This window comes from Lolium rigidum, chromosome 2 (genome assembly GCF_022539505.1).
Source record: "Lolium rigidum isolate FL_2022 chromosome 2, APGP_CSIRO_Lrig_0.1, whole genome shotgun sequence".
Lineage (NCBI taxonomy): Eukaryota > Viridiplantae > Streptophyta > Magnoliopsida > Poales > Poaceae > Lolium > Lolium rigidum.
In genome coordinates this window covers 5,435,650-5,448,996 of record NC_061509.1, presented here as the reverse complement: position 1 = coordinate 5,448,996, position 13,347 = coordinate 5,435,650, and the positions used below count along the sequence as shown (strand labels likewise).

The window sequence follows — 13,347 nt, the reverse complement described above, 5'->3', positions numbered from 1 at the left end:
CAAGAACGAAAACCAAGCCAAGATGCAATCTAGAAGATGGGAGCAACGAGAAGATCATGAGACTAACCCTCGAAGATTTCCAAAGCCTACGAGATTAGATCTCGTTGTTGCAGAAGATGATCACTTGCCTCTTTCAAAAGCGCGTAGAAGATCTTGACGGTGCCACAGTCGAACAGCACCTCCGTACTCGGTCACACGTTCGGTGTTGATGACGACATCTTTCTCCCCGTTCCAGCGGGCAGCGGAAGTAGTAGATCCTCCTCGGAATCCCGACAGCACGACGGCGTGGTGGCGGTGGTGGTGGAGAACTCCGGCAGGGCTTCACCTAAGGACTACTAGAGGTGTATGAGGAGGAGGGGCGGCTAGGGTTTGGGGAGAGGGGGCACCGGCCTTGGTGCCTCTAAGGGGTGAGGCCAAGGTGTGGCCGGCCCCCTCCCCTTGTCCCTCATTATATAGGTGGAACCCCCAAGGGTTTGCCCAAAGTCTTCGAATAAGACCTCAATTCAAAAACTGCCATATGGACGAATCCTACTTGGGGTGGGACTCTCCCCTTTCCCTTTGGTGGGGTGGCCGGCCCCTTAGGTGGAGTCCACCTAGGAATCCTCCTCCCTTTGGCTGGCCGGCCAAGCTTGGTGGAGTCCCTCCACCTTCCATGGTGATTTCTTTCAGACTTTTCTAGAACCTTCTAGAACCTTCCATAAATACACCGGATCATTTTCAAACTTAGAAAATGACTTCCTATATATGAATCTTATTCTCCGGACCATTCCGGACCTCCTCGTGATGTCCTGGATCCCATCCGAGACTCCTAACAAAACTTTGAACTCCATTCCATATTCCATATCTACTTAAAACGACATCAAACCTTAAGTGTGTCACCCTACGGTTCGTGAACTATGCAGAAATGGTTGAGACTCTTCTCCGACCAATAACCAATAGCGGGATCTGAAGATCCATAATGGATCCCACATATTCAACGATAACTTAGTGATCGATTGAACCATTTACATAAGATACCGATTCCCTTTGTCACGCGATATTTTACTTGTCCGAGATTTGATCATCGGTATCTCTATACCTTGTTCAACCTCGTCTCCGACAAGTACTCTTTACTCGTACCGTGGCATATCATCTCTTGTGAACCATTCACATGCTTGCAAGCTAATCAGACGACATTCCACCGAGAGGGCCCAAAGTATATCTATCTGTCATCGGGATGGACAATATCCCACTCTTGATCCATATGCCTCAACTCATACTTTCCGAATACTTAATCCCACATTTATAACCACCCATTTACGCAGTGACGTTTGATGTAATCAAAGTACCTTTCCAGTATAAGTGATTTACATGATCTCATGGTCGAAGGACTAGGTAACTATGTATCAAAAGCTTATAGCAAATTGAACTTAATGACGTGATCTTATGCTACGGTTAATTGGATGTGTCCATTACATCATTCATCTAATGACATAACCTTGTTATTAATAACATCCAATGTTCATGAGCATGAAACTATGATCATCTATTAATCAACAAGCTAGTTATACAAGAGGCTTACTAGAGACTCCTTATTGTTTAAATAACACACATGTATCAATGTTTCGGTTAATACAATTATAGCATGGTATGCAAACATTTATCATAAACACAAAGATATATAATAACCACTTTATTATTGCCTCTTGCGCATATCTCCAACAATAGTAATCATCTTGTCATGTATGGTTGGTATTCTGTCAATCGTCCAGCTGTAATTTGTTCACCCAACATGTTATTTATCTTTATGGAGAGACACCTCTAGTGAACTGTGGACCCCGATCCTTTCTTTTACACTGATAAATTCATCTACTGCAATCATGTTCTGTTTACTTTCTGCAAGCATTGTTCTCTTCTACTGCAAACATCTCTTTCCACTCGATACGTTTAATCCTTTGTGTTCAGCAAAACTGGTGAGATTGACAACCTCACTTTAAGTTTGGGCAAAGTATTTTGATTATGTTGTGTGTAGGTTCCACGTTGTTGATGACGTCGGTAGTGCGTCCTGCCACAAGTCAGCTAGCAACACCTTCAGAAATCACGCATTTCTCCTACTGGTCGATTAAACCTTGGTTTTTTACTAAGGGAAAGCTTGATGTTGTGCTTATTATACCTTCCACTTGGGGTCCCCAATGGTGTGAAATCTACGCTACGTCAAGCACCATCACACCTCTATGGCCCGAAGGCCACAAAGGCGGCTAGATCGGAGGCGGCCGCCGATGAGAGGCAGAGAGAGGATCCCGTCACGAACGAAGGGGTATAGGGTCCTCTCACTTAACAACAACAAAATATCCAAGCCTCTGCACGCGATGTTGATCTAACCTATTGTGCTACGATGCCTTGAATCAATGGTTGGATTGGAGTCCACGCTTTTTGAGGCATGTACAAATCGTTTTATTTTAATATCTCCACTTAATCTAGATATAACAAGAACATATGGTACATAGTAAGGGCTTCTTTGACAAATAGGATTCGTATAGGAATTGTGTAGGAGTTAGATCTTATGAGAACTTTTCCTACACTAGTTGTTTGTTTCATAGTAACATATCCTATCGAAACTAATCCTATAGAAATCTTGTAGTGCAGATCTTATAGAAATAAAACATTAGATCATACCTTATGAAATTTCCTTTCGCATAATCAAATACAACTCATCTTCGTATAGGATTGAACTACCCATGATATCTCAATCCTATGCTTTTCATATTTCTATGATTTTCCTATCCTATAAAAAATGAGCCCTAAGTTATATATTTTAGTATTATCTTTTGTAAAAATAACCCTAAATATGTCGTGACAAAGATTGTTGTACATGCCCTATTCGATCGATGTTTTTTACCTTGTGTCGTAGCAATGTCGGACATAAAAGTGTCGTACGTGAAATTTGGATGGGATTTGATTTTGGATCCTGATTTCCGGGATACATTGTGGCCGTTCCCGATCTAGGTTTAACAAATTTTCAATGGATAGATACGTAGCCAAGAGGGGAAGAAGAAGCTAAAAGATCGGAAGAACGATGGATCGGGGGAAGAGGGCGGTGGACTGGCCGCCGACGGCCGACGAGAGGAAGACGAAGAAGCCATGCTGCGCCTGCGATCCTCCTACCACTGCCTCTGTACCAGAGATTTCCTCCCTCCTCTCGTCGCTCTCCGTCGCCAAGCGGCACCGCTCTTCCGCCGCCGACGATGACCACCACGCGCTCAAGCGCCCGCGTCACCATCACCACGATGCCCTAGCCCAATTACTACACGACCGCATGCGAGGTACGCACGCACCAAATCAAATTCTCCACTCGTTTCAACCACTTTTCACATCAATCAGTCAATCCAATCATACCTCTCGACATTGCAGGATTGGAGATCTGTTCCGATGAAACGGGCATGGAAGACACTAGTAATAGCACTACCCTGCCGCCGCGCCGTGATTGGTCGAGCTTCACGCCGGACATGCTCCGGCTGATATGCGGCTGGCTCCCGCTGGCCGACGTCCCCCGGTTCGCCGCTGTGTGCAGGCACTGGAGCTCGTGCGCGTTCCCGGTCTACCCGGCCGACACCGCCCCCGTCCTTCTCAGCACCGTGGTCACCGGCAATGGCTTGTCGGTCCGGTGCTACCATCCCTGCCTGCACAAGATGTTCGTCATCGCCACTCCTCCCCAAACACGTCTGCCTCAAGGCAGCAGGGTCTTCTCGGCTGCCGCCGACGGATGTCTGATGCTCAGGACGACGAGGAAGACCGTCCTGTTCGCTCCTCTGCTGGATGATGGCGGCTCCGTGTTCGAGACTCCGCAAAGGGAGGACGACCAAGGTTTCATGTGCTGCGCGCCACCGCAACACGATGATGATGATGATAGTCACTGCAACAACCACAAGGTTTTCGCCGTCTACCCAGAATTGGACGCCATCAAGATTCAGAGCTGGGATGGGCGAAGCTGGAGGAGCTTTCACAATAGTGCAAATTTCTTTAAAACGTCCTTTAGCTGCAACCCGGTGATGCACAGGGGGAAGCTGTACTGCCTGGGCCAAGAGGGGAATTTAGGGGTGTATGATCCCGGTAAAATCAAATGGAGAGTGCTTCCTAAACCAGCCAGTTTCGGTTCAGAGTTTCAGTACAAGAATTGCTACCTCGTCGAGTCGCAGGGGGAGCTGCTCGCTGCTCTGACGGGCGGCAACAGCGGTATGCCTGCTATTCATGTGCTGAGGCTCAACGAGAAGAAGATGAAGTGGGAGAGGATGGAGTCATTGGGTGGCCGCTCCCTCTTCACCGGAACCACATCGTCGCTGTCGATGGCCAGGCCGCCCCAATCCATGGCAAACAAGGTGTTCCTTCCCAGGTTCTACGGGCGTCCTCAGGTGATCCATGCAGAACTCGCAAGCTCTGGCGGTCGTCTCTTCTTCGTGGCCAAGGAGGCAATGCCCAAGAAGGATGAAGATGGCGGCGGCGGCGCCTGGTGCTACGACCTGGATTCAGACTTCCATAGACCATTTGCAGGGGCTTCGTGCAAAAATCTGCTGCAGCATGTGTGGGTTCATCTCGGCGGTGTTGCTTCGGCCAAGAATGATTTAATGGTTATAGGCTGACATTCGTGGAGGAATCGTCAATCAAAATTACTCATGTCATATTGTCATGTAGTACCAATAATCAAAGATTGTATATACTATACGGAAGTAATTATATAAACTAAGATTGGCTGGCTAGTAATACATATATTGGTAGTAAATAAATCTATAATTGAGTTATTCTAAGAATCGATCCTGCCCTGATGTTGGAATGGAACTGATCTATGCTGATGACGATGAAGTGTTGTGGTTGAGGTTGATGTTGAGTGGGACGCCGGGCGTGGGCTCCATGACCTGCACCTCTGGGAGCGCCTCCTTGAGCAGAGCCTTGAACGCCTCGACGGTGCCCTGCGTCGTGAGGATGGCGGTGAGGAGGCCCTTGGCATCAAACTCGCCGTTGCTCATGGGCACGACGTAGCTCGGCCGAAGCTGCTTGGCGAGGTCGACGGCGTCCTCCTGGCCAGAGACGAGGGTGAAGTTTGCCGGGAGGAGCTGCCTGACGACGGGCGTGATGAGCACGTCGGCGCGCAGGCCCCTGTCTCGCAGGAAGGCGGCGTCGTAGACGCAGTGCGGCTCGTAGTAGAGGCTATGCCCAGTTGTGGTGGTGGTGAGGATGTAGCCGTTCTCGGGGCGCTGCCAGGGCGGGCCGAGCACGGGGCCGGCGGTGGCGAGCACCTCGATAGTGCCGCCGCCAACGGTGGTGGACTCGCCTGGCTCGATGTAGGTGACGTTTGTGAAGGGGAGCGCGGATACGATGGGCTGGGCGTTGGGTGTGGTGACGACGGGTAGGTTCGGCGTGGCGGCGGAGATGCGGGTGAGCGTGCGGAGGTGGCAGTGGTCGTCGAGGCTCTGGGTGATGAGGAGCAGGTCCACGCCGGCGAGGTCGAGGCCATCGTTGTTCTTGAGTGTCTTCTTGGCAGCGTCGAAGAGCCAGGGGATGCCGAAGTCGAGGTTGCCGTCGAGGATGGGGTCGACGAGGATGCGGAAGCCGCCGTCCAGCTCCCACACCCACCCGTTGAACTCCAGGTACGTCAGCTTCACCGTCGTCGTCGATTCAGTTGGGGAGATGGTGGTGGAGGAGGACTCACTCGTGCTGCTGGTGCTGCTTCTAATTCTTGGGGCGCGGTGGCGGATTGCTGCTGGCCGACGAGGTGACCACCGTGATGGAGGAGGAGAGCAGTACTGTGGTGGGGAGAAGACGACGGAGGGAGGACATAGGAGCCTGGCCATGGCTGCAATCTTTGTCGATCCCCTTTCCTCTTGAGAGACTCCATCCAAGGTAGAGAAGGTAGTAGTTGAGCCGAGCGGTTGGTGTAGCAACAGCCACTTGGACGCCTCCTGCTCCAAGCCTCCAACTTCTAGAAATAAACTTGTGCTGGTCTAGACTTTAGTTTTTTTTAGTTCTTGCTCTTTTTTTACAGAAAAAAACCATTTTTTCCTTGTTACTGTCCACAAGTACAGATAGGAAAATGGTAGTAATAGCAATAGCAGAGACTTCCACTTGTCACGTAGAGGACTCCCTCCAAAGAAGAAAATGTAACACTAAAAATCGATTTTGAAACAAGCTGGAGATGTCTGCATTTCAGTATTACATCAGAATTCTCCATCCTTTCTTCTTCTTAGGATCAAACACAAGGTCCCAAAAAACTAGCCAGCAGCACCGTATCACATGCCAATGCCATCACTTTTACTCACTCCCCGTGTGAATTCAGTATAGGAAAAAAGAAAAGAAAACAGTTTTGTCTGATTAAGCGACGTTCCTCCTGAAATGCATTCGGACAAGTTTGCATAGTCTGACTACTGACATCTGACCGCGATGCATACACAGGTTTGTAGTGAAAAAACAGTAATAGTATCAATAAGAGAAAAATCATATGGAGTATATAGATACTGCAAAGATAAATTCCATTGTCAGCATGACGATCAGCATCAGAGCACCGTCAACCATCTGGAACATGTGTGCAGCATGTGAAACTAAATTCTGGTGTCTTTGTTATTCATATGGAAAGCTCATATGTGTGACCGTTCTTCCTAGTAATCCCTGTTGAAATGCCGAGTAATTTTTTATTTCCTCTCATTTTACAGTAGCGACTTTCTCACCGCAGTAAATTATTTCTCTAACCTTCAGACAGCTTCCTTTATCTTAGTATTTCATTCAGCTATATTTTCAATCTTAAATTGCTAATACAACATATACCTAGTGGCTTCCCCCATGCCGATTCACTGCAGCCATCGTCCATGGTAGTTAAGCTCCGATATGCACGACGACAGTGCTTCCCTGACCATCTTGTTGTTGCCCTCTACGTACAGGACGTCTTCAAACAAACTCTTTGCCTGCTCCAGAAGCCTGATCTTCTCCTTGTTGTTCCGAGAGCGCAACTGGGATCGTTGCTGCAGCGTGCTGCCCCATCGGTAGAGAGCTGCAACGCACACCAACTTAAACATTAGAGCACCATACACAACCAAAGGTAGGGAAATGAAAGACTGTTCAATATTGTAAGAAAATTCTGGAGCGTAAATAAAATAGAGCGGCATCCAACCTTCTGGAGCGTAGGTGTTGCTTTTGGATAACATGGCGTCAAACTTATCTATTGCAGCCAAGTACACTCGATCTGCATCAACTGCCGCTTCCTGCATCAGTTAATTTTTTCCAGTAAGTGTAATTAGAAGATAAGTTCCAAGTCAAATGCACATATAGCAAAAACCATGAATCAACTTAAACACCTAGCAGCATGCTACTCTGTTAGAATGTGTTGATGAATGCTTAGCTTTTGAGTTTCTAGGGTGTTCACATCACACTGAGTTAAATTATTGCAAGAAAACTAACATAGATATTTATAATTCTCGTTTTACCAACATCACAGGGTAACTATGCAACAGTTTTATAGGATTAAGCAAAAACACTTTGATAATCTTAACTCTTAAGGCATTCGGTAGTTTCTAGTCTGATATAGATTTGCAGTGTACAGGCAACTGTTTTCCCATTTCCCTAGTAAATGATGTAAATATTGAAACCTTTTTGTGAGTTGGAATAAGTTGGCAGTTCATGCTAAAAGGAAAAATATGAAACAGTGTTTGTGCCATAGCCACAATAGAAAGGTGGTATACAGCATTTAAACTATTAGCTAGGTGCCTAGGTGATAAATACAACATCAGCTGAGCATGCTTAATAGATGTTGATGTCCATACCGGTCCGATGTCGGCGAGCAGTTGGCCACGGAAAGTAAGCGCCAGTCCCCAATTGTACAACGCCTTGACGTCACCCGAATCAATTGACACAGCCATTCTATAGCTTCTCCCTGCCTCAACAAGGAGGCTCTCACACTCCTCACAAACATCAACTAGCGCCGACGAAATGTTCTCTCTGTTCATTATTCTTCTATCCAGCTTACCGGACCGCGCGACACGCTCTCTTCCACTCAGGTAAGCTCCGCTGTTGGCCAACAGCGTCCTCAGCTCGCGGCTGATCTTGAGCTTGAGCTCTCCATGGAGGAGGTACGTGTTCCCCAGCTGACCCACCGCTGCCAAGCTCGTTGGCCTCAACGCCACAGCTGTGGACAGAAGGCTTGCTGATCTGTACAGCAGCGCGTCCGCGGCTTCTTCGTCATCCCTCGCCATCATGCATTCCCTCGCCTTCCTCAGGACCTCCGCAGCCTCCTTAACGTTGCGGCTGAACTCTTCAGCATCTGAACCAATGGCCCCATTCTCTGAAAGTGCAGGTTCATCAGCACTGGCAGTGAATTCATCAGCCGGGGTCTTGTGTGCCCCACTTGCTCGGCTCTCAGCGCCGTTGCGGCGCTCAATCTTCAACCTGTAGGACCTGTCCCGGATCTCGAGCGTCCTCTCGAGCAAAGAGGACTCGGTGGATTCAGCTGCAAACCCACCGCCGTCTTCGAATGCAAAGGGATCGTCGGCCCGCGCACGTCTGCTGCTACTGCGACCGTACCTGTGCTTGAACACCAGCCTCTCCAACCGGTCGTCTTCCTGCCCACTCTCAGAACTTAACCCTGCATCATCCGCCCCATCATCGGCATCCTGTCCATCGAACGGCAGCATGTCAAGCGGCCTTGCGGTTCCGACAACCGTTGAACCCGACGGTCTGTCTTCGCCAATGCCGGCGCGTTTCGCACCTCCACGGATCGACCCCGTGTGTTTATCCCCATCCCCTTGCTGAGCATGAGCTACACCGGCAGCGTCTGAACCGCTCTTGGAATCGGCCACGGCAGCAGCAGAAGCAGCAGCAGCAGGGGCGACGACCTTGGGGACGGCGGGTTTCTTCCGCGGAGAGGTGAAGCTGAGCTCCCGCAGGGCGTCCTTGGCCCAGGTCCCGAAGTAGCCGGCGACCTCCCTGGCCACATCGCGCAGCGCGTCGCCCTCCGGCGCGGCGCCGCTGGCGTTGGTGCCTCCATACACGGCGGCCGCGCAGTCCAGGACCGCGTCGCGCGCGCGGTCGAGGGACTGGAGGGCGATGCCCTCGTCGTTGTTGGGGTTGGTGGCGGAGAGGAGGCGGTCCTTGAAGGAGAGGAGGCGGGCGTCGAGATCCGCGAGGAGGGCGGGGAGGCGGTGGTGGTGGTGGGAGGGGGCGGGGGTAGGAGAGAGGTGCCTGGCGGTGGCGAAGCCGGCGGCGAAGGTGGCGGCGAGGAGCGGGATGGGCGGGAGGCGGGAGAGGGAGAGGGCGGCGACGGCGGGGAGGAGGAGGAGGAGGAGCGGGGCGTTGGGGCCGGCGGCGATGCGGAGGAACGCGGGGTCCGGGTCGGCGGCGGGGAGGTCGGCCCAGCCGTTGTAGGAGGTGCTGGTGGAGCGGATGGGTCCGGGGCGGGAGCGGATGGGGAGGAGGAGATGCTGGTGGCGGAGGCGGGAGGGCCTCGGGAGGAAGAGAGGGCACGAGGAAGAAGAAGAAGAAGGGAGTGGAGTGGCGGAGCAGCACGGTGAGGAGGAGGAGACCGCCGCTGCCATCTTCTTCCTCCTCCCCGGCTTTTTCGTCTCTCTGTACCGATGTACACACACGCACACATGGCTCGAGAGGTGTCTTCTTGAATTAGAAAAAAAAATAAAAACTGGCATGATTTATGTTTATGAAATCCTATTACACATTCGTGCCGCGGTTTTTCTCCGAAACTCGAGCAAATAAATTTAGCAATATCCAGGAGGCCCTACCTTACTCAACATCAGATAACAATTCAGTTCTTCGAAACTCTCAGTTCCCCCCACTCCGGTTCCTTCATTGAGGAATCGGGCTAATTCCAAATCCCTTCGTGGCAGCATAGTCGGTTGGAGATGGAGCTATGGTGGGGGAGAGGCGCCGGACGTTATTTGGAGAGTATAGATTTGGATCTTTCAGACGGAGTTTGGGGTAAAGTTTTGGATCTTCTATACGGATTTTCGGGGCGTCTTAATGGTTATTCATTGTCCCATGTAGCTCCATTGGCTGGAGCCGGGGGCGGGGAAGGAGGTCACCGCCGACGCCTCCATAAATATGATTCGTGGATTTGGCTGTGTTCTGGCTCTTCTCAATAGGTAGGGTTGTTCTTCCTCCCATGTCAGCTTGGTGCATGCGGGGGAGGGATCAAGCTGGTGGTGGGAAACGAGTTGGGGACGGCGGGGATGTGTTGAAGCTGCTGCGTGCAGGAGAACACTCTTGGTATCCCAAGATTGACTGCCGACTCTGATGGCCAGCATGTGGCTCCCTTTGATGTCGACAACGGTGGCCGGCTCAACCTCCATGAGGAGGCCTTTCGATGGACTGGTGGTGGTGACACCGGTTTAGATTCTTCTGTAGAAAGAAGAGTATCATCTGTAGCGGACAATCTGCCAGAAGAAGCCATAGGAGTGGAACTGGCACTACGGTACCATGCTTAAACAAGGAATTATGAGGCCCAGTTGTAGTCCTTTCACTTGGCCGGTTCTATCGGTGATGAAAAAAGATCTTACCTAGAGATTTTGTATAGACTATAGGCACCTAAATTACATCACCATGAAGAACCCATACCCAATGCCCATCATTGAGGGCCTGATCTACGAGCTCAGTGGTGCCAAATGGTTCACCTGTTTGAACTTGAGAGCAGATATCAAGGGAATCGAATACAGGCAGGGGATGAGGAGAAAACCGCGTTAAAAATGCACCATGGGTACTACGGATTTGACGTGATGTCCTTTAGTTTAATTTGAGAACCAACGACTTTTGAAAATACTATGAACACTGTGTTGGCACCGTTGCTGCTAAATTGACACTACTAGAAAAACAGTTATACATAGATGTCCTACATGTGGCGCATCATGAGGGTGGTGCGCCACGGCTACATAGCGGTGGCGCATTGGCTCTAGGTGCGCCACGCCTACTTGTTGTACATGGTGCATGTGGGAGAGAGGTGCGTCACGCCTATTATCTCGCCTGGATGGCTGGTCTACCCACCCTTAGTCGTGGTGTATCCTAATATAGTGCATCATGGGTATCACTGGTACCCGTGGCACACCAAATACAGGTGTGTCACGGCTACATGAAAATTTGAAATTTGGGGATAGCATAGGTGTGGCGCACAGGCATGGTGCCCCATGGGTAAGCTTTCCACACCCCCTGTGGATCACCTTTTCATCTTTTGAAATAATAAATGAAATTGGGTAGAAATTTCAAAAAGAAAATCCATCGATATACCCATGTGTTATGTCATCTATTTTTTTAAAAAAATTAACAAACATAAATTTTGATTTTTTTTTGCAAAATGGCACCGTCGCTGCCATCTTCTTCCTCCTCCCCGGTTTTTTCGTCTCTCTGTACCGATGATGTACACACGAGTAAATGACGAGGATCTACCACATTAGAGCGGTCATGTCTGAAAACTACCAATATTGGGCAAGGCCACACATAACTACCACTTTAGGGGCATGTTAGAGACGCGGAGCACTGATTCTGCCAATTAGACGTGTTAAACCGTTCGGGCCCACCTGTCGGGTCTACGTGGCTGAAACAGAAAGATCGAACCTCACTACAAGAATTTTATAACCTTTGAGGGTCGATTTGCAAAATCACCGAAGGGATAAGATTCACAACCACGACCGCATCCCACCATCCCACGACCGGCCTCACAGGGTCACCGCCGCCGGCCTGGACCACGCCGCCGGCCTGGACCACGCCGCCGCCCGCTCCTCTTCCACAACCGCTGCCACCCGCTCCCCTTCCACAACCGCCGCCTCCCAGCAATCATGCCGCTGGCTCTTCTCCCCACAGCTGCCGCCGGGGACCTCCCTTAGCCCCTACCGCAGAGGGCGCGTGAGCTCTCCTTGTTCGACCTCGCCGCCGGCAGTCCACGCTGCCGCCCATAACGCACGCGCCAACCACCGGTCGCGGCCATGCGCCCCTGTGCTCCCTTGGTGTTGTGGGTATACTTCATGGGTGTACCATCGACAGTGCCTAGATCCGGCAAGCCCGGGTAGCCCATAGATGGTGATGTGGCATGTGGCCCATCGGGCGGCCCAGTTGCTGTTGATCCTGAAGGATGAAGTCCAGCCCAGGATAGGGAAGCCGGATCCTAACCGACCTTCGGAGGAAGCCGGATCCGTGGAGGCTGATACGTCTCCAACGTATCGATAATTTCTTGTGTTCCATGCCACATTATTGATGTTATCTACATGTTTTATGCACACTTTATGTCATATTCGTGCATTTTCTGGAACTAACCTATTAACAAGATGCCGAAGTGCCGGTTCCTGTTTTCTCGCTGTTTTTGGTTTCAGAAATCCTAGTAACGAAATATTCTCGGAATCGGACGAAATCAACGCCAAAGTTCCTATTTTCATCGGAAGCATCCAGAACACCCGGGAAGGACCATAGGGGGGCCACAGGGCCACCAAACCCTAGGCTGGCGCGGCCAGAGGGGGGGGCGCCGCCCTATGGTGTGGCCCCCCGTCAGCCCTCTCCGCGCCGCCTCTTCGCCTATATAAAGCCCCTGGATCAGAAAACCCGATACCAATTGACGAAACCCACGTAAACCTGCCGGAGCCGCCGCCATCGCGAAGCCAAGATCCGGGGACAGGATCTCGTTCCGGCACGCTGCCGGAGCGGGGAAGTGCCCCCGGAAGGCTTCTCCATCGACACCGCTGCCATCTCCACCGCCATCTTCATCACCGCTGCTGCTCCCATGAGGAGGGAGTAGTTCTCCATCGAGGCTCGGGGCTGTACCGGTAGCTATGTGGTTAATCTCTCTTCCATGTACTTAAATACAATGATCTCATGAGCTGCTTTACATGATTGAGATCCATATGAGTTTTGTATCACAATCCATCTATGTGCTACTCTAGTGATGTTATTAAAGTAGTTCTATTCCTCCTGCACGTGTGTAAAGACGACAGTGTGTGCACCGTGTTAGTACTTAGTTTGTGCTATGATCATGATCTCTTGTAGATTATGGAGTTAACTATTGCTATGATAATATTGATGTGATCTATTCCTCCTACATATGCATGAAGGTTACGGTGTGCATGCTATGCTAGTACTTGGTTTAGTCTCGTTGATCTATCTTACACTAAAGGTTACTTAAACATGAGCATTATTGTGGAGCTTGTTAACTCCGGCATTGAGGGTTCGTGTAATCCTACGCAATGTGTTCATCATCCAACAAAAGTGTAGAGTATGCATTTATCTATTCTGTTATGTGATCAATGTTGAGAGTGTCCACTAGTGAAAGTGTAATCCCTAGGCCTTGTTCCTAAATACTGCTGAGTTACTACTCGCTTGTTTACTACTCGCTGCGTTACT

General features: G+C 50.2%; 2 protein-coding genes and 1 pseudogene across 2 annotated transcripts; 1 reads left to right on the top strand and 2 right to left on the bottom strand.

Annotated features, from left to right (window-relative positions):
• Window positions 1-3,001: 3,001 nt before the first annotated feature.
• LOC124689143 lies at window positions 3,002-4,616 on the top strand (annotated as a pseudogene).
• A 49-nt stretch (window positions 4,617-4,665) lies between these two features.
• On the bottom strand, window positions 4,666-5,887 carry LOC124691211. The gene has a single exon (XM_047224470.1). It carries the CDS (start codon window positions 5,823-5,825, stop codon window positions 4,818-4,820), a length of 1,008 nt encoding a protein of 335 aa, XP_047080426.1. The 5' UTR covers window positions 5,826-5,887; the 3' UTR covers window positions 4,666-4,817.
• Window positions 5,888-6,564: 677 nt separating this feature from the next.
• Window positions 6,565-9,551, bottom strand: LOC124685876. Its single transcript, XM_047219904.1, has 3 exons — window positions 7,785-9,551; window positions 7,136-7,226; window positions 6,565-7,015 (listed from the first exon to the last, which is right to left on the bottom strand). Exons 1-3 carry the CDS (start codon window positions 9,549-9,551, stop codon window positions 6,816-6,818), a joined length of 2,058 nt encoding a protein of 685 aa, XP_047075860.1. The 3' UTR covers window positions 6,565-6,815.
• Between the last annotated feature and the right edge of the window lie 3,796 nt (window positions 9,552-13,347).

Coding starts and splice junctions, on each gene's coding strand:
- LOC124691211 (XM_047224470.1), bottom strand. CDS start 5,825: ATGGCCAGGCTCCTATGTCCTCCCTCCGTCGTCTTCTCCCCACCACAG.
- LOC124685876 (XM_047219904.1), bottom strand. CDS start 9,551: ATGGCAGCGGCGGTCTCCTCCTCCTCACCGTGCTGCTCCGCCACTCCA. Junction 7,227..7,784: donor TGCTCGCCGACATCGGACCG/GTATGGACATCA, acceptor TAACTGATGCAG/GAAGCGGCAGTTGATGCAGA. Junction 7,016..7,135: donor CAACACCTACGCTCCAGAAG/GTTGGATGCCGC, acceptor TGTGCGTTGCAG/CTCTCTACCGATGGGGCAGC.